Source organism: Gavialis gangeticus, unplaced genomic scaffold (assembly GCF_001723915.1).
Source record: "Gavialis gangeticus isolate Ggan-Ray unplaced genomic scaffold, GavGan_comp1, whole genome shotgun sequence".
NCBI classification, from domain to species: Eukaryota; Metazoa; Chordata; order Crocodylia; family Gavialidae; genus Gavialis; species Gavialis gangeticus.
Window position 1 is genome coordinate 768,502 of NW_017729024.1, and position 21,541 is coordinate 790,042.

The 21,541-nt window shown below is 42.7% G+C and overlaps 1 protein-coding gene across 1 annotated transcript in view; it reads left to right on the top strand.

The window, feature by feature from the left end:
- ZCCHC7 (zinc finger CCHC-type containing 7) overlaps positions 1-21,541 on the top strand; it is a 259,249-nt gene that overhangs the window by 228,812 nt on the left and 8,896 nt on the right. The window contains exons 7-8 of the mRNA XM_019516803.1: positions 4,458-4,550; positions 20,760-20,877. Coding sequence (XP_019372348.1) covers positions 4,458-4,550; positions 20,760-20,877 — 211 coding nt within the window. The remainder of the gene's footprint in view (positions 1-4,457; positions 4,551-20,759; positions 20,878-21,541) is intronic.

A 21,541-nucleotide genomic window follows, 5' to 3' on the forward strand; every position in this document is an offset into this window, starting at 1 on the left:
AGGCATGGCACTGCAGAAGAAAGCTGAATCTGCAGATTAGATGAAAAACAGCAATTGCCCTGATGGCCCAGTCCATGTGCCCAGTATCCTGTCACCATCGCTGGCTGCTTTGGAAGTAGTACAAAAAACATTGTAAAGACCCTGATAATTATATAGGTTGTTGATGAAGTTTGTGCATTGTTGAGAGCTGGTGTAGAACAAATCTAAAATATTGTTTGGTATAGTTGTAAGTAGCCCCAAAACAGAGGTAGATTGACAAATGGTTTAAATGGTTCTGCACAATAAGACTGCAACATTGATTTCAGTTGATTATAGGGTATTTGTGGGTACTTGAAACTTTCTGTATTTTACTCCGCTGTCAGAATCATTTTGTTAGGTATTTGTGGACCAGTGAAGGCTTTGTTCATTGTAGACCTGGATTTTTCATGCTGTTTTGGGGGAGGTTGGATGATGTTAGAATCTGACAATCAACTAGAATCAGGGGTTTCTATGTAGGCTATTAAAGACAACAGCTTGAAAGGACATTTCAAGTCATGTCTAAACTTCATTTCATTGTTACCTTTCTTAGTACTACTGAAGTTGGATTTTTGTGTTTGCATAAATTTTAGTCATAGGGTATGCAACCAGGGGCTATGCTTTACTTTAAAAGTCACATCGTATGTTTAGCTATGTATTTGTCAAATATGCAAGGTTCAACTTGCATAGAATATTCTAGCATATATGTGTTTCTCTGTATAAACAGATATGTGCGTGTGTGTGTGTAAAATATTTAATCTATATAAAATGTGTGTGTGAAAAAGAAAAATGTATAGAACATTGTCTTTAATTAGTGAGATTTAGTCAGATTGCATATCCTAGGTAGTAATGAGCTTCATAAAAGCAAGCCCTTATTGGATCAAAGTCAGTTTAGATAAGGGCAGCTCAAGGTCACAGAGGGAGCTGCCCAGCAGGCCCATTTACATAAAAAATTACTGTCAGAAATAGGCCACTGAGGCAGCCCTGGCATTTTGATCTCTTGGCCTTTGTCATGGAGATTCCTAGTTGAGAAGGGAGGAAGGCCAGTGTCCCAGATAATGATTAACTGTTTTAATGGCATTCATTCATTCATTCCGCACTAACTACTCATGCAGAAAAAAGGGTTATGTAAAATGACATTAGAAGAAAAATCATTTGTAATCGTTGCATCGGGCTGCACTTTGAGGAGACATTAGGAGTAAATCCGTGGCGTGGTAGGCTTATGCTTTATCTTCTGATATTTACTGAGTTTACTGGTGCATGAAAAGCTTTCAGCAAGAATAGCAGATGGGATGGACCTTTCATAGGTAATGCTATCTACCAGGTTATTACTTCTATATATTGATAGTGAAGTAATCTCCAAGATATCACCCTACAAATATAGATTATTTAAATGTTTGTAACAAAAAAAACTATAACATAGAGGAGCTATTTTCATAAATACTTCATTTTGTACCCATTTGGTCAGAGTCTTTAGGTGCTTTTTTAAACCTTAAATAATAAGAAAAACGGCTTAAAAACATACAAATTCCCTTTTTGTTTGGCTTTTGGAAAGCAGTAGAGTTATGTATAGTGGTAATCTGAACTGTAAGTATTCAGTTTAATTTGTGTCCTTAAATCTGACCTTTTTCTATGAGCTAAACAAAAGGAAATGTCGTGCAGAGTTTTTGGTGTCACATGAGTATACATTCCTAATTCACTGAATACTCTCAAGGATTCTTGTTAGATCTTGTACAGTACAATACAAAAAGCTTAACATCCCTGTGTTCCTAGTGAGGTAAGAGCTATTCAGTTTATCTCCATGCTATCAACAAAAGAGGAGTGCAAAAGATAGCATGCAGATAACATTTATCATAGCAAAGTTTTCAGCTGGAATCATTATTCAGGTTAACATCCAGATATATGAACTTCTGAGTAGGTTTGTCAGAAGTTGTGACTGCTGAAAACGTCAAGTATTAGCACCAAGCCATTTTAAAAAGTGGAAAGCACCCACGCTTCAAGAAATTCAAACATAATGTATGAGCTAGGCTGGTTACCTTTTTACCTACAATTTTTAGGGTTAATTATGAGATCAGAATGAAATTTCTACTAAAGGCATCTCTAAGTACTTTAATATTTGTTCATCTAGTCATGTAAATTACTTGAGTTTTTACTGGTGGGCATGTTCAATTTTATGTCAGCAATGTCAATCTGATCCATACATTTGGTGTTTGATAAATCCTGCCTTGAGAGAGAAAAATGCATTACTTATGGAAAAAAATGTGTGTTGTTTTGAGCAACAGGTAAATTTTAACAGAGATGAAAATAGGTACCATAATAGCCTAAATTGTTGGCTAAATCCATGCAACACAATTTAACAATTCACAAGTTGTATAGCATAGTATTTTGAAAGTAAAGCATGTCCATCTGGCATGTCCCATAGTTGTAATTGTGTTTCAGTTATAGCACACTATACAAGAATGAAGGCTATTAATTCAAACATTTCTTATAAAGACATTATATAACCCATCTCATGACCAAATAAAGAATAAAATGTTATATTATACAGTTGATCATCCTTTGATAGCTATCCTCCACGTATAGTCTAGATGCAGACCTCTTTCTAGTAGACAACTGGGGACTGAAGGAACCCAGGAATAGACCTCTTGAGATTTTATGGCAGCTTTACAACATCAACTTCAATAAATCAGCTTTCAAACCTTATGTCAATATCCATACATTTTTTTGTGGCAGGAGAGGGAAGGAGGTCTGGATTATTTGAAACAGTTCTGCTTTTTAGGAGTTCTTTCCAAGCTGGAGATGGGCAACTTTACTTCCTTCAGTTTTTTTCTATAAATTATTCCACCCTGGAAAAAACCTATGGATTTAAACATGTGTTTACATAGTTTTCTTTCCTCTGTGTTTATAGTACTGATGATAGAAAAGATGCCCAAAAAGTTGGGCTGGCACAAGTGGGTGGCCTTGATGTATTGCTGTCTAGACAGGTCTTTATACAGAGAAAGAGAAGAAAAGAGATCCATGTCTTGTTTTATAGGAAATTTTCATTTTTGCTGTAACTTCTTTTGCCACATATCACAATTTATTTTTCTCTGATTTCTCCTCCATTTTTCATGTTATTCTGCATGAATCTGCCCTTTTTCCATATACTTTTTTTTACAATCTGCTGAAAGAAATGTGAACAAAGTAACACAAGCCTGCAGCACACTGACTACCACAGTTAAAATGGGTTTAAAATGCATGATCAAATGTGTTTTTTCTTAAAACAAAAAAACAAAGTTTAATGAATAACCTTGTAGTTTGTCTATTTTACAAGCACCAATATTCTCTGGAAAGAGCCCATACAGCAGTATTATTAGTAGCAGTAATGGTAAGCAAACGCAGTGAGGACGGTTTTAAGAAAAAGTAACCTTTACAATAACAAGCAATCGTACAAAATATCAGTCTTTGAAATCCTACAGTTCTCTATGTTCTACTAGAGTGAATAATAATTTTTTAAAAGTGTATAGAGCTTTAAAATGTAGTAGTTTTCTATTCTGACCAGTTTTTTCATAGTCATATATTCTGTCCTTCCTCTTTTTACCTACATGTCCATTATTTATAAACATGTTTAAGGAAATGCATGAGAACATTTGTATGCATTTTTGTTAAAATTTGAACCCTCCCCCTTCAAACAAACTTATCCAATAGAAATGAGGAAAAATGCATATTCCATTACATTCAGTAGTGTGTGCCAAGTATGTCTTTGCATTATATCAGCCGGAAAAAGTTCCAACTTTGAACAGCTAAACAGAAGAATTAATTTTTTGTTTAATATAGACCCCTAAATTGGCTGGGAAATGGAAAGTAGCAAGTTCTTTTAGAAGGGAACCTTTTTCTTCTCTTTCCTTTTATTGTGGTAGGGGATGGAAACATGAGCGTAGTAGTCTTAGGCTGTGTCTGTCTGTCCCTCCCTCCCTCTCTCCCTCCCTCTCAGATCCTTGCCATACTGCTGTAAGTGAGCCCTGCTGGGAGGGACTAGTTTTTTAATACACAAATGCTCCTATCCAGCTGGTGGATGTAATATCTGATGGCCCTCGTTGCTCCCTGGGGAAAGTGGGGCATCTGTAAAAATAAATGAATATATAATAAAAAAGGAGGAAGAGAAAAATAAATCAAGAACTTATGTTCCAGTATTCATCACTGAAATGAAATGACAATACAGAATTAACATTAAAGTTTTCTCTCCCAACTGATTTCAGTGATCAGGATAATTTTCTGTGTAATATTACAATAAAATGAACAACGTATGTCTTGTATCCCAAGCTTCTTGCACACTTGTTTTTTTCCCTCTGGAAAGCTGTCAGTATCACTGCCAGATTTTTGTTTTGTTTATTTTAACCTACCTTGATTTTAGCATTTTGAATCTTCCCAGATCTACTTCTCACCAATTTTTCTTATTGCAGACCAAACCAGGACCAATCAAGAAGGCCAGTTCTTCTGAGTATTCAGTCATAGCATATTGCTACAATTGTTCCCGGAAAGGACATTACGGATATGTAAGTCTCAACATTTTTCTACCTCAATCTTAAACAGATCCGTGGTGTCCAATGCTTATCTTTGGTATAGTGTGTTGCTAGAGAAAATAACTGAAACAATCGCACCAGTGCTGAACAAACTTTAGAGGTTTGTGAGTTGTATCACATTGTTAAAATCAGTGGAGGCCAATGTAGAATGATATTGTCTAGGCAAAAGAACGATTTAAGCCTATTTTTTTAAAATTATAGTCTTTCCTCAGTAGGTTTATTGATTTGTTTTTAAAACCTCAGTTAAAACGTATTCTGAGAGAATATTCATGGAAGAAATGGACAATAGCTGAAAGACCTTTTTTATCTTTTCTCACTCATGGGATAACATACTAGCTAGTATGTGGTTACAATGTTAAACCTTTTTAAATTCCTCCATGTTAGTCAGCTACATTTGTTCTATTCCTTATTTTTCTGAAAATGGCATAAGTGTATGTTGAAATACACCCCAAAATAATAACGCGCACAATGCCATCTGACTAGGAATTGTGCCACTTCCACATCCTTCTGCACTGTTTTCACCACTAGTTTTAATAAAGAAAGTGTTGATGGTATCTTATCTTTAAATTAATGTCTATGCTGAGTTTACTCTGATTTGTTCAGTAAAGAGCAAACCTTCAGGATTATCCTAGACATCTTAAACCTACAGGGTGCATCTACGCATGCAATTAATGCAAAGCAATAAACCCCAGAGCAGTTTCAGGTGCAGTATCTACACATGTCCCTGAGACACCAGCAATCTGAGCCAGGACGGAGCAGGCCTGTAGCTGGCTAGGCTGACTGGATACAATTTATGCCCCTGGTCAGAACCCATAACAGTACTATCTTACAGCAGAGTTAATCAGTTTACTGCACCCTAATACCATCACAAATGTAGACAGTGACACTTTACTGCAGAGCTAGTTGGTCTACTCTGTAGTAAAGTGCATGTGTAGATGCACCCACAATGATTTAACTGAGGGCAGTTTAGCACCTTATAGAACCAGGTCCTTTATGGGTAGGTCAACTGTCAGTATCCTATTGTGACAGATCTCAACACCAACACACATATGGTATGGATATGAGCTAGTTCTGTTTACTATGCAAACCGTCCAAGGCAAATAAGTAAGAATTTAAGTAGAAATGCAGTATTTCTGGTGTCTGGAGAAGTTTAGATTCATACTTCTCTGAAGCTTATGGATGACATCCCACAAAGCCCCTAGATGTTCTGCCCAGGTGTCCTGAATATCCATTTACCCAGTCATAGCAGCTGTATAATTGATGTTCAGTATGTTTTCAGCCTCACAAACAGAGAAGAGGGTGTGTCATTTTTGAGAGGCTCAGTCTTCTCCAGGCATGTTGGGGAGATATACGCAGTAAGAGGTCAGTCAGGTTTGCAGACTTGGGAGTTAACGGAAGAACTAAATCTGCAAAACTTTACTTGAAGCCAGTGTAACTATTGAGCTATTGTGATTATCATAGGATTGTAGGACAGTGGGGCTGGAAGGGACCTCATAAGAGACCTAGCATCCTGCTCAAGGCATCATCATCCCTGACTAAACCATGCCGTCAAATGTTTGTTTAACCTGCTCTTGAAAATTTCCAGGAATGGAGATTCCACAACTTCTCTAGGTAGCATGTTCCAAAGCTTGACCAGTTTCATAGTCAGGAAGTTTTTCCTGTCTCCAGCCTAAATTTCCTCTGCTGCAGTTTCAGGCAATTCCTCTTAGTCCTGTCCCCTACCTGTCACTATCTTCTTTATGATCATTCTTCAAATATGTGAAGACTGTTATCAAAGTCCCCCTCAGTTTTCTCACCTCCAAACTAAATAATCTAAATTATTTCAGCCTTTCCTTGTATATCTTGCCTTCTAAACCTCTAAAAATTGTCATCACCTCCACTAGATTCTTTCATAGTATCATAGAAAATTAGGGTTGGAAGGGACCTCAGGAGGTCATCTAGTACAACCCCCTGCTCAAAGCAGTGCATCCCAGCCAAGGCTTTGTCTAGCCAGTTGTTAAAAAACCTCCAAGGATGGAGAGTCCACCACCTCTCTGGGCAACCTGTTCCAATGTTGTACTACCCTCCTAGTGAGAAAATTCATCCTAATATCTAACCTAAACTTCCCTTGCTGCAACTTGAGACCATTGCTCGTTGTTCTGTCACCACTGAGAACAGTCTAGCTCCATCTTCTTTTGAACCACTCTTCAGGTAGTTGAAGGCTGCTATTAAATACCCTCTCGGTCTTCTCTTCTAAATTAAAATAAGCTCAGTTCTCTCAGCCTCTCCCCATAAGTCATGTCCCCCCAGCCCCCTCACCGTTTTTTGTTGCCCTCTGCTGGACTCTCTCCAATTTGTCCACATCCTTTCAATAGTTGGGGGCCCAAAACTGAACATAGTACTACAGAAGTGGCTTCACCAGTGCTGAATAGAGGGGAATAATCATTTCCCTTAACCTACTGGCAACACTCCTACAATGCAGTCCAGTATGCTTTTAGCCTTCTTAGCAACAAGGGCACACTGTTGGCTCATATCCAGCTTATTGTTAGGGGTGCACCGATAGAGATTTTTGAGGCCGATACTTATAGCTGATATTTAAGGAGGCATATCGGCCAATACCTATCTGATGCACTGCCTGCAGCAGGTAAGTCTGGTGTGGTAGGAGAAGGGGTGTGGGAAGATCAAGGCTCCACCATGAGGGATGGGAGCTGGGGCAGGGGCAAGCACTGCCCAGTTGGGGAGGGTGGGCTGGGGACAAAGCTGCAGCTCATCTGGGGGGTGTAGGATGGAGCAGGGCTCATCTGGGGAGTGCGGGAGAAGGGGGAGGCAGAGGTGGCTCCTACTGCCACGCACAGCTGGTCCGATGGCTCATCCGCCAGCTCTTGCCACTGCTGGTATCACTCGTCTAGGAGGGTATGGGGAGGCATGTGCACCTGGATCTGCACCAGGTGGGGCAGGCTGGGGCCAGAGTCATTCCCCATGGAGCCTGGGCCGCCCAGGTGGGGCGCAGGGTGTGTGGTAGCACCACTGGGAGCAGGGGGCTGTGAGGGGGTTACAGCAAATTTTGGGGGGCCTGCACCCCCCCCCCCCCATAGCCCCTTTCCAGCAGCACCACACCCCACCTGGCCTAGGCTTTGCTGAGAACTGCCCCAGCCCCAGTACACCCCATGCAGATCCAAGGTCTGTTCCCAGTGGAGCCTGGGCCACATGGGGCAGGAGGCAATGTTGCTCGGAGGGGGTTACAGGGGGGACTGCAGCCACCCTGAAATTCACCGTACACCCCTTTATAACCCCCCCACTCCCAGTGGCACCGCTGCCCACCTCACGCCCCGCCCATCTCAGGCTCTGCTGGCAACAGCCCTGGTCTCAGCCCACCCCACCCTGCACAGATCCAGGGTCATATGCCCCCTGGTGCCCTCCCAGACAAGTGACAGCAGCAGCAGTGGGAGCTGGTGGATGAGCTGTGCTGGTGGATGAGCTGCCTCTGCCTCTCCCTCACCTCTCCCCTGGATGAGCCCCGCTCCATCCCACACCCCTGGACAAACTGAGGCTTTGTCCCCCACCCAACCACCCTGACCGGGCAGCACTTGCCCCTGCCCCAGCTCCAGCCCCTGACTCCCTCCCTCCCTCACAGCAGGGCCTTGATCTGCCCCTGCAGACTTACAAGCTGGAAACAGCTCTCCACGCTGCCAGCTGTGTCTTCACTGTCTACATGCTGCACTGCAGCTGTATGCAGCCCAGGAATTTATCAGCCCAATTATCGGCCACTTAAGACCAATATCCGATATAGATTATTTTCTTTATATCGGTACCGATCCAGTATTGGACTGATGTATCAGTGCACCTCTACTTATTGTCCACTGTAGCCCCCAGGTCATTTTCTGCAGAGCTGCTGCCCAACCAGTCAGCCCCCAGCTTGTACCGGTGCATGGGATTGTTGTCCTAAGTGCAGGATTTTGCACTTGTCCTTGTTAAACCACATGAGATTTCTTTTGGCCCAATTGTCCAATTTGTCTAACCCTACCCTCCATCATATCTACTACTCCCCTCCAGCTTGATGTCATCTGCAGACTTGCTGAGGGTGCACTCTGTGCCAACTTTGAAGACATTGAACAAAACCAGCCCCAGGACCGACCCCTGGAGCATTCCACTTAATACCACTCTGCCAAGTAGACATTGAGCCATTGATTACTACCCTCTGAAGCTGATCTTCCAGCCAGTTTTCTATCCACCTTACAATCCATTCATCCAGCTCATACTTCCTTAGCTTGCTTGTGAGACTGTTTTGGGAGACCATATCAAAAGCCTTACTAAAATCAAGGTAGATTCCAATCTGTCTACATCTTTCTTGAAGTATGAGGCCCAAAACTGGACAAACATACTCCAGTTGAGGCCTCACTGCTGCTGAAAAGAGCAAAAAAAAAACTTCCCTTGATTTGCAAGCAGCAATTCTGTTAATACAACCCAGCATGCAGTTTTTTTTGTTTGTTTGTTTAATGCAGCAAGAGCATACTGTTTACTCATTCATCTTATCATCTGCTTAACTTAAAGGTCCTTCTATGCAGTTTTGTAACCTAGCTTGTCATTCCCCAGTCTGCATTTGTGCATTCTGTTATTTCCAGAAAGAAATCAGGTCAGTCAGGCATGATTTGAACTTGGTGAGTCCATGCTGGCGGTTCCTGGTCCCCTTGTTCTTCTCTAGTTGCGTCACAGTAGATTCCTTGAGGACCTGCCCCATGATCTTTCCAGATATTGAGGTGAGTCTGACCAGTCTGCAGTTCCCCAGATCTTCCATCTTCCCCTAAAGATGGGCATTAAATTTTCCCTTTTCCAGTTGTCCTGGGCCTCACCCAACCTCCACAAGTTCTCACAGATGATTGCTAATGTCTCTGAAATTACCTCAGCCAGTTCCTTCAGAACCCTAAGGTGCATCCCATCTGGCCCTGCCAACTTGAAAGCATCTAGCTTCTCTAAATTATCCCCAGTCTCTATTACTCTAGGCTGTTCGGGTCCTGCCAAATGGGCTCTTCATCTGGTACCTGCTCCTATTTGTGAAGACTAAAGTAAAAAAGGCATTAAATATTTTGGCTGCCTCTGCATTATCTATAACTAGATTGCCTTCTGCATTCCTTAAGGAACTTATTGTTTCTTTGGTCTTCCTCTTAGTCTTGGCATATTTGCAGAATCCCTTTGTATTACTTTTTATGTCTCTTGCCAGTCGCATCTCGGATCACACCTTGGCCTTCCCAATATTCTCCCTGCACACCCATGAAATATTCTTATACTCTTCCCTAGTAATATGACTAAGTTTCTGCTTTTTGTAAAAGTCATTTTTGAATTTCAAGTCATTGAAGTAATTGTTGTGTACACTTCCCATTTTTCTGTTGCACTGGGGTATCTTGCTTCTGTGTCCTCAAATACAGCCTCTTAGAAGTGCAGCCAATTCTGTTGGACTCCCTTTCCCCCCAGACTTGCTTCCCAGGGGATCCTGCCCACCAGTTCCCTGAGTTTAAGTCTGGATTTCTGAAGTCCAGTATCTTTATATTCTGCCGCTCTCCTTCCTTCCTTTAAGATCTTGAACTCAATCATTTTATGGTCACTGTCACCCAAGATGCCTTCCACCTTCACATTCTCAAACAATACCTCCCTGTTTGTGAGCCACAAGTCAAAGTGTTTCCCACAGCTTTCCCCCACCAGTTGGCCTCATGGGTACCTGTTAGGGCAGTGTTGCCCAATTCATCCAACCCCATGAGCCAGGTGAGTGGCATGGTGCCACTCTGCAGGCCAGATCTGGAGTGCAGAGCTGTGTCATCTGACCCACAAGGCTTGAATTTGGTGGTGTCAGCATTAATAGCTGCAGCTCCCAGAGCTGTGGTTATCACTGTTCCTCTCACCGCCAAATTTCTGTCTCTGCAAGCCAAATCGCATGGCTCTGCACTGCAGATTTGGCTCATGGGATTCCTTGCAGATCGTGAAATTTAAGAGTAAGATGAGTGATGAAGCAGAAATTGTGTGGCACAACTTGTGTTCACGCTGAGCATGATATTGGCCCCAGAAAATAGGCTGCTGCAGTAAGGCACACTAGATGAGACATGAATGTGTGTTAACGCATTGTCATTCATGCTGACCAATGATTTTGGCAACAGAAAAAAAAAACCACCAAAAAAGAGACAATGATAGATTTAAAGTGCAGGTCAGCTGTCTTGGATACAACATTAAATCAATTTTAGTAAGATGCCCCAACACTTATTCCTGTGAGCTATGGTCTGCTTAGTCATTGCCCTATTCAGGACTTGAGGCTGTAATTATCAAAATCATCTGTAAAAGTAGTATTAAAATGTATTGGTTACATTTGTTATGTGCAAGGACAACAAAGCCCAGGCAAACATTGAATATTATCTATACAAAAAAGGCAAATTTCACAAAGCCAAAAACCATTATAAGCTAAAGCATTTGAAAGAACTTAAAACAGAAAAATGTGAATGATAATTAGTAACTGATTGAGGACATCTCACTAGATGCCCAAAAAGCCACAGTCAAGAAATAATTCCACTTTGGATTAAAGGAGAAGTGAAAGCATCCATAAAATGTATGTATGATATAAAAAATGGGTGATGGGCAAAAGTGATAGGAATTAGTCTTTTAGGGGAAGCAAAAGGACATGTGGATAAATCTATTGTCTGTAGAGTTAAAACACGAGTAGTTTTAAAAAATAGATTTGAATATGAAAATAATTTTAATGATGATATGGGTCCATTTCTAGATGAAAATGGTAAGATTGTCAGTAATGATGCATAAAATTAAGAAATACTCAACAAGTATGCCTGTTATGTTTGGGAAGAAGCCAGGTGGTGATGAAACATTTCCATTCCAACAATAACAAACATGATAGGAAACAAAAGCTACTAACGCAAGATGTATTTAAAAAAGAGTCAGCAGGGGATCATTACTAAGCCTAGGTTTCTAGGAAGATCCCATGTAGGAGGAGCAGTGTTTTAGATCTACCCTAAATAACAGTTATATCAGCAAACTGGAAGAAAACACAAAATCATTACTGATTACTTGCAAATGATGCGGAGGTTGGAAAAGTCATACATAGTGAAGAGGACAAGTCATTTCACAGAGTAATCTGGAACGTTTAGTAAGTTTGTTACAAGCAAACAATATGTTTTTTTTTACAATGACCCAAATCAGTGCATCTAGGAACAAACATACCAACAGACTGAGGCACTTTGTCTTGCTTGGGAAGCTGACACTGAGAAGGACTTGTGGTGGTAGGGTCATCATGGATAGTCAGCTGAACATGAGCTTCCAGTCCAGTTCCAGGGTTGCTCTTTACCTTAGCGGACAAAAGGTATAAAGGGAGTAACGCTGCAATTTGAAGCTAGACAAATTCAGATTACAGATGTGGTACAGTGATGGTATGCAAGCAATTTGCTAACAGTGTGATGGATGTTCCTTCTTTGGAAACCTTAAAATAAGGACAAGGTGTGTTTTGTAATACCCTTGCTACACATTACATAAATTACACAATTAACTGGCTAATTGCACAATAAATTTAAACTGGTCACATGTGCAAAGTAAGACCAGCTGTAAGTGCAAAGTAGTTATCACACAGTAAAAATGTCCATCCAGCTATACTAAGAGCCAGCCAGTCCTTAAAAATGTGTAACAGCTCTGTAGCTGGTTTCTATTCAGCGTTAATTTGAATGTGTAGCAGGGCCCCAAAATATCTAGTCCGGCTGTAACAGGAATTGATTTAGGGGACTGTGTTGTGCAGGAGCAGGACTATCGACCCTAATTTTATTTTTTTCCTGATAATCTGCAAACCTTTTATGGGCAACCAGACCTTTTTACTGACATATTTTTTACATAATGAAAAAGGAGTGCAAAGTACAAATATACAGACTTTATTTTTGTTGTTCATGGGCGCAAGAGCATTTAATCCCTTCCTCCACTTCCCCAGAAGCCAAGGACTTCAAAATCCCCAGTATCATTAAGTACAGCAACCCACATTCTTGCTGCATTTTTGTAAAGCAAAAACTGTGCCTCCAACAGTGAGAGCTAAAGCGTCCCTGGGAACAGGAAAGTCGGTGCAGGAAAATCCAGTGCTGAACCTCCCCTAGAGACAGTTTTCCCAACTACCTCAGCTTGTAACTGCCAGCCTGCCTATTTGCTCTAGAACAGATTTTTCAGAGCCATGGCACTCTACCTCCACATTCATTTGTTTTTTAAGTGATGGCATCCCCAACTGAGAAACGCTGTTGGTGTTGCCTCAGTGCTTCTCAGCCAGGTTCTGCTGCTTCCAGATGAAACTGCACCATGTACCTACTGCACAGTCAGCCAAGGAAGGGCTCCTCTTGCATTAGTTTTCTCTAATCCCTGGAACAGGCAGGAGCTGTCTTCTGTTGTGTAACCCTTGCTGATCTGGTGCCCCTACATGCCTGGAAACGGAAGCAAACAGGACAGTTCCACCCGCGGCTACTTCTGGGAGAAGTGTAAGGAGTGCCAGACCAGGCAGCACTGCTCAGCACAAGGCAGCACTGCTGCCTGCTTTAGGCTGATTAGAGAGCCCCAGTGCAGGGGGAGCATGCAGAGCAGTTTTACCTGCCTACTATTGCCACAGCACAACAATTGAGAATCACTATTGTAGAAACTGCCCCAGCCACCAGTTGCTCTCCCCCAAATAAACCTCTCCCCTTCAGTGCAACGAGCAGGAAAGGCAGGGGTTTATCCATCTCTCCTGTCTCCCTGCTGTGCAAATCCCTCTTCCAAATCCCTGCACACTCCTCCAAGATGAGGATTGAGGTGCAAGGTGTCTCCTACCTGCTCCTCCCCTTATGGGAGATGGGGAAGAGAGGCCTGCTGCTGCTGTGAATGGGCTGTAAGTAGCTCTGTCTTTGATACAGCTGCTACTCCATGACCTGCTGCAGCAGCAAAGTGTCTGATCTGATCTTCCCTTTCCCACTGCTGCTGCAAAACCATAGGGAGGGAGTGGGAGACTGGAGCTCAGGTCAGGGGCCCTCCAAGCCCCACCCCCCTGTGCTCAGGACATACTCCCTGCCAACCAGCCTGCCTGTTACCTGCCCTCTTCCCCCCCTTCATTAGTCCTACAGCAAGCTAGGAGAAATCCCCCGCCGCCTCCTACACACAATACTCAAAGCATTTTCAGAAGCATTCAAACATCCCCGTAGGCAACAGCGGGGAGGAGCAGGATTGCCAGGCCTCTGTAAATTTGATGGACATTTAAATATTTTATGGACTTTACAGACAAGCACTTTTAACCATTTTTTTGATAGACTGTCTGTAAAATTACACATAATTGGCACACCTATGCAGAATGATGCACTTAAGATGATCACAGTGATCCCTTCTCTCTCATCTGTGAACATACAATTTGCTTAGTGGCTTGGGGGAGAGCCCCTAAACTAAGACAGATTTAGTTTCCTGCAAGCAGAAGTAACTACACTTAGGAAGCACCATCTTCCATGGGACACAGTCTGAGTAAGCTAGCAACACATGAGTGTGTTCTGTGGTTTTTACCCCCTGCTCTTACTCCCATTTGTGAATGATGTGACCACTCTCCCATTGTATTTCCTTGGGAAAGCTTGCTTACAGAAAGAGCTCTGCTGATCAGGATGGTGTGTGTAAAATCCCCTTGCATGGACTTTCTCTTCACATTTGCTTCTGACAAAGCATAAAGGAATTGGTTATGTAATGAAAGATACAGCCTTTAATTGTTATAAAGGCAAGTTAGAAATAATTCATACTTTGTTGGCCTCAAGTCACTGAGTCCAGCGAAAACTTCCAATTAAAGTACAGCCAAAAGAATGAACAGTGGCCCCAGCAATTGTCTTAAGTGATATTGCATCTGGACCTGTAGTACGTTGAGTTGAGATCTACAGATCTTGCAAACCAGAGAGCTTGTTTATAGAGCAAGTGCAAAAGCCATTACCCCTGTCCTTTAAAAGGTCTTCCTGTATAGTCTAAAAGCTTGCAGGATGACTTTTTGCCCTTTATGAGTTAATTCCCAAGTAACCTTATATTTTTAATCAACTGCTATAATATAAACTAGTTGTAAATGATTTTCCTAAATTTGCTGCTTCCCAACTTCAGGAAATGCATTCTATACAGCCAAATTCTCATCCACTTCACCCCTTGAGTATGTGAAGAAGTGTAGCAAGGTGATGAATAAGAGAAGACTTGTGTTATAGTATAGCAAACAACAGCTACAGCCAGCATTCCTATAGTGGACCAGTACTTCCTAATTTAGTTGAGGAACATCTAAAATCCTCTATCCTTGCCCCCAGACTTTCTCCCAGCTTTTGCTATTCCAGAGAACTAAAGCACCAGCCAAAATGTTGTCAGCTCCTAGGGCTAAAAAGACAATTTCCACTTACGAGATCATCATAGACCAACCACTTCCCTCAATGTTTTTAGAGCATAAACTGTCAAAATCATAGTAGAGAGAGGTAGTTAGACATGTTAGTCTGAAGTCAGGCTCCTCCCTGTCTGTTTTGTTAAAATCCCATTGATGCCTTGAGAATGCTGTTGCTATAGATTTACGTTGCCAGATTAACCTATTTGAGGAGCTCAGCCTTTTAAAAACCCTGGCTTTGATTAAAGGGCTAATGTAAATCCGTTCTTACCATTTGATTTCCTACAGATCATCCATGTCATTACTATCCATGCATTTAAGTTATCCAGTTGGAGTAGTTATCCAGTTAGTAACAGAGCATACTAATTTTTAAAGAGTTTTTTATTAAGTGTAATGACTTCCCATAGTTAAGCAAACTAATCAGTGATAACCCATAGCATGATTCAGATTTTGCAGCAAGTTTTACAAGCTGCAAAGATCAGGAAGAACTGGACAGTATCTGCAGATGTGCTTTGCATTTGCATCCAAATGTGTCAATCAAACAGAAAATTCCTCAGGTGGGTTGGTAGCAGGCTGTGCCTTCAGTCCTGTGTGTGTTACCTCAAGTGCTGAAGGCTGTCCCAAGAGTATTTAATGGTACAAAGTGTATGGCAGTAGTGGCAGCTTACTTGAGAGAGAGGGATCTGGGAAAGTGCATGTCGTACACTGTTGAGATGATGATTCAATGCAGTGAAGTTAAGAAGAGGAAGGAGAAGTGCTGATTTTGGAGGCATGTGCATTTCATCCACTAGGGCTTTACTGTCAACATATTAACAAAATAAAAAAAAAATAACAAAAGGGCCATCTGTCTCCAGCACAAGTCCTAGACTTTATACAACATCTCAGAACAGACCTGGGGGAGTGTGTTTCACATCCATCAAAGAAAATAAATGCGTCTTTGCATATTCTCATCTAAAACAGTGTATCTCTTGCTTTTGATGACCTATTTGGCAATGTTTAAGCTTAACATTTCTCATTTACTAATTAAGTGCGTCAGATGTAGGACATCTAAATGCCTCTCCTTAGGTTTGTTTCCTCATAAACATTAGCCAAGTATGTAATCTGTATCTTTGAAGCCTTTTTTGTGCAGATGTACTAAAGATGCAATTATGTTTCTGTATCCTTTTATACCAAAGTGAGGTAATTAGGAGTTGGAGCAGCTAAGTACTATGACTATGGTCAGAACCTTGTGTACTATGGAGCTTCAAACTCTGTGATCCCAGCATTTAGCTCTACCCTGATTTATATTAGCTAACTCAAGCCATTCAAATGTATAAGGTGGTTTATTCCTTCCTGCATCTTAACAATTCATGATACCATGCTTTTGCCAAGCAGACCTGAATGGAAGAGAAGGAGCTGCTAAACCTTGGAAAGAATGCTTTTATCCCCTTTGCTGAGGATCTGCCTTACACTTGCTATTATTCACAAGAATGTAATAAGTATGAGATTACCCTAGGAGAGACCAGAATAAGACCAAAAGTGGAATTTTATACTTAAATAACATAATAAAAGACAAAAGTCACTAATTGCATTGCTTTAATCTTTTGCAGAATGTATACTGGATGGCAAAAACTAGGTAGAGTTTGAGACCAGAAAACCAGAACCTTCCTCCTCTTTCAAGAGAAATAAAGTTTTGAATCCCGTAGAAAAATCTGTAAGGCTTATAAGCAGTTCTAATTTGACTGTAGGCTTTCATCTGTCCTTGTCTGCCTGTCCTCCCACTTCTTGCAGAGCCCTGTTTTAAAGGTAGCCTTCTATATAGATAGCTAAATCCCAGAATTCTTTTGTATTTACTAAGAAGTAACTAAACCTCCTTTGACATACTAAGTACCATCCTGGCATAATTTTTGGACCAGTAAATCTGTGCCTTATCTGCTGTGGCAAATCCTGTGTTCTGGTTTGTATGTCTTTTCATGATGTTTATACTATGTAATGATAGCGCCACATTTTAAATTGTTCCCACTTTTGTCCATTGCCCTGCTCTTAGAACAAGATACAGCAGTAGTCTCAGTCAGATTATGGAGGCTGAATTTAATGGCACGCACTTCTTTCCAAACAGTCTTGAATGCAGTATGTCCAGTCTTCTCTTTCAGGAGTCCCTGAATATCACAAATAACCTTGAGCAGAAGGAACATAATGCTAAATTTTGTAGGCTTTTTTTGTTTGTTACTTGATTCATCAGCTCCTGCCTTGTTACAATTAGTTTTTTGTGTCTTTATCTAATGTCAGCAGTAGCAAACGTTTAGGGACCCTATCCATTTAGAAAATGTTATGCAGTAGGAAGAAAATACTGGTGTTTATGCTCCCTATGCAAAATGCTTTCTAGGCCATTGCTGTATGTGTGACAATATTAGCATTTTGATTTTCTCACTTTGAAAAATTAAGAATGCTAAATATGACTGTGTTTGGTACCTGCATCCGGCTACTTGTACAGTGTCTGGCTTCCACGTTTTCCATGGGTTTTGTGCAGGGTCCTATCCTAGGGGCATTTCTTCCTAACCAGACATTAAGAACATGTAAAGCTTTGCCTACAGCAGTGGTGCTCAACCTTTTTGGGTGGCGAGCCAGATGGGGAGTACACAGTACATCTGTGGGCCAGAGCCGGCTGATGGTTCCAAACCAGCTTAGGGCAGTTGCAGCAACGCCCCATCCAGCCGTGTGGTAGGGGGCATCATGGCTCCAACCTGGCCCCGCGGGGGGGAAGGAGGGGTCAAGGCCCAGCCCCAGCCTGGCCCCATGGGGGGGAGGGGGGCATGACCCAGCCCCATGAGTAAAGGGGGCATGGCCCAGCCGGAACCCAGCCCCACAGGGGGAGGGGGTTTGACCCGGTCCTGCAGGGGAAGAGAAGGGGGCTCAAGCCGACCTTACAGGGGAAAGGGGGCATGGCCCAGCCCTATCTAGTCTGGGAGGAGGGGCCTGGCCTGGCCTGATCCAGCCACAGGGGTGGGGGTGTGATCTGGCCTGAACCTGCTGCACAGGGCTTGGGAAATTGGCATCAGGGGCGGGTGGCCATATTTATTGCCACCGCTCCCCTGCTACCATATTTTTTGATGCATGGGGAGCCCTGTGGGCCAGAAGCGTATGGCCCCACAGGCTGCATTTGGCCCGTGGGCCAGAAATTGAGCTTCCCTGACCTAGAGACTAAGAGCTGAGGAAAAAGTCCTCAAACCAGTACAACTTAAAAAGCATCTTTAAAAAGGAATAAAGAAAAGGAGGGTTGGCAATGGTGATCGTTGAGGTGACAGAGTGAAAGTAAAGTGAATGGCTTCATAGCAGGTTTATCTAACTTTTTTTTTGCTTGCTGCAATGCATTTTTAAGGATTTGCACTGTTAACTTATTGAAACGTTCTCTGAACCCTAACTTCACAGTAGCCAAGCTCTTTGGGTCTATAGTAACAGGAGATGGAAAGAATGCATTCAGTTATTATGTCCCCCACTCTTTCAGTTCAGGATATTAAGCCTTTTTGGAGGACACATCAGAAGCTAAACTGATGTTACATTTAATATTGATTGGAAGACCCATAAAATGCTAACTGCTGCCTGAGTGAATTTCTGGTGTGTTTTAGTGCTAAAAGATACCAAAAAATATGGAGAGGAAAACATGTAGGGAAAGGGGGACCCACAGGGCCAGTTTGAGCCCTCATGTGGTCCCCAGACCTGTCTGACGAACAGCTGATTGTTAGGTGCCTACTTAAAACAAAACTAACAACAGACAAATGAAACAATTTTTGCAGCTTGGTCACGGCATAAATAGCAAATTCCGCAGATATTCCCTGATGTGCTCCAGCAACCCTGCCCCTCAGCATTGATGTGCAGAGTTCCTGGCGGGGTGGGGGGAGAAGGGCCAAGGGAGGCAGCTGCCATCTTGTCTGCTGTCCTTCATGCCTTCCAGCTAGCCCAGAGGTGGGCTAAATGGCTGATCTGGCCAGCAGCTGGACTCTGTTTCCCAGCTGTCCCTGCCCTCATGGCTGGGGTCCAGTCTCCATGGAGATCCCAGCAGCAGCTGTGGGAGAAAACTCAAGGCTGGGTTGCCATGGAGACCAGCTGCAGCTGCACTGGCAGCATGTGCAGCAGAGCAGGCAAAGGGCTGCTCCAGAGCCACTAGGATCTTGCGATGGGGGCAGCTTGCTGCTTGCAGTTAAGACAGCCTGGTCTGGAGCCGGAGCAGAGCCACAATCCCCTGCCTGCGCAGCCCTACCCAGAGTGTGCAGGCTACAGATCGCAACTCTGCACTGACTCCGGAGCAAACTGCCCCCATCACAAGTTCCCAGCAGCTCTGGAGCAGCCCCTCGCACTGCTCTGCCACACAAGCTGTCAGCATGGCTGCAGCTGGTCTCTATGACAACCCCAGCCTGAGCTTTCCCAGCAGATGTGGCTGGGGTCTCCATGGAGACCAGCCCAAGCCATGTGGGCAGGGGTGGCTGGGAAATGGAGTCCACAGCCGACAATGCAGCCTGCAGACCAGACTTTGCCCATCCCTGAGCTAACCAGTGCCTTCACCCCACCCCAGGCAGGCTGCGATGACTGCTGGTTGCCACTGAGGAGCCAGCATTTTATTTTCATTAAGTTGTTTTTTTTTAAGTTGACTTCATGGACAATCCCAGATTTTGCAGTTTCTGTGAAATCCATGAAATTGTAAATTGAGTAGGCCTTTACTGTCTGTCAGCAGGATTAGGACTGCCCCAGGGCTATCTCAATCTGCCATTGCCTGGCAGGGATCACACTGGGATTTGAGCCCCATGGGTGATCCCTGCCAAACAATCAAATGATCAGGACCACCCCTGGGTTTGACCCCTCCCCCCAATCAGCTCATTCTGGGCAGGATCAGGACTGCCCTGGCAAGCCCTGGGGTCATCCTGACCTGCCATCAGCTGGCAGGGACCACCCCAGGGATTCAGACTCCAGGACAGTCCCTGCCAGCCAGTGATCAGGACCACCTAGAACCTGAAGCCCCAGGGCAATCCCAGTCCTACTTAAGGCAACCCCAAGGCTCAAGCCCCATGGTGGTCCCTGCAACACATTCAATTTAAGGTGCAATGGAAAACCAGCTACAAAGTTATTACAAGTATTTTGTGTAGTGACTTTGTAGCTGGTTTTCCATTAAATTGTGCCATTAATCTCCAGAATTTGTGGTCAATTTACACCTTAAAACAAGATTAACTATTTCTTCTTATCTTAAGTGTAACGCCCAGATGCCAATGAGGCTATAAGAGCACCCCTCCCACTGCCTCCTCACTAGTTGGTGTCCTTGGCACTCCTGGTCTTGTGGGTTTCCCTGGCAAAAACCTCTTTTCAAAACTGAATTTGGTTCCAGAAGTGAATTTCTCTCGGATTCTCTCAGTCCACTGATTTATTGTGTCTACTTAATTTTCCCACAGTGTGTCTGATTCTAGTCCTTTGCCTTTGTGGGTATTAGAGTATCTGTGAAGACTACGTTACCAGAACAGGTTTGGGATATATAAATGGGGGCGTGGGTATCCAGCTGTACTCCTAGCTATCAAAGGATTGTAACATAGTAATTTGAGCTTCCTTTTTTGGAACAGTTGTGATACAATCATAGGCACAGCTCTTGAAAACCAATAAAATCATCCCTGTTTAAAGAACTGGAGGTCAGATGGTCATTTGACGTGAATAGGATCCATTGGCTTCAAGGGAATAAACTTAATTCACACCAGCCAGTGAGCTAGCCTAAAGAATTTGGTTTATTTCCTTGACTTCTGATATCCAGAATCAAATGTTTTAACAAGATACAACACCCTGTAATGATCCTGAAATGTGAATTACAGGAATGCTCAGAGAGACGGATGTATGGTGGAGTATTCCCCTCGTCTCCATTCATCTACTACTATGACAATGAGTATGACATCAAAAGCAGAGCTAAGAGGCTAAAGAGAAAGGTTGAAGGTAGAGTATATTTTGTGAGATACTTCTTGCCCTTATCTCATCTTTATTAAATGGTCATTATCCATGTGCCTTGTTATATTTGCTTCTTTTTTATGCTTTTATACTTTATGCTTTTATACTTGCTGCTTTTTTATGCGTTTTCATTAAAAAACGGTTAACTTTGTAATTTGGGGTTTCTTCATGTTTTGGGTGGTGATGATTGGAATTTGGCATGATCTCAACCAAGAAGCAGGGCAAGAGTAATAAGTCTATTAATCCTTGTCTGTTTTTAAAATTCATTTCAAACCCTCCAAAGGGACACCAGCAAGTACTTTACTCTCAAATACTCATTGACCTTAAAATAGTTATTAAATAAGAAGGTAGAAATCCTGTTATCTGTTGCCAAAGCCAATCGACATGGGAAAAAAGCAATGACCAATAAGTGGCCACTCCCTTCAAAAAGACCTGTTATGGAAGAAAGGAGGGGTGCACTGATAAAGATTTTTGGGGCGGATACCAATGGCCAATTATTATCAAGCCATATCAGCCAATACCAATCTGACTGGCGATATGCAGCCTGGCAGCTTGGAGAGCAGCATCCAGCTGGTAAGTCTGTTGGGAGGGAAGGTGGGGGATACAGATTAGGATGGCTCTACTTTGAGCAGGGGGTTGGATTGATCCTGAG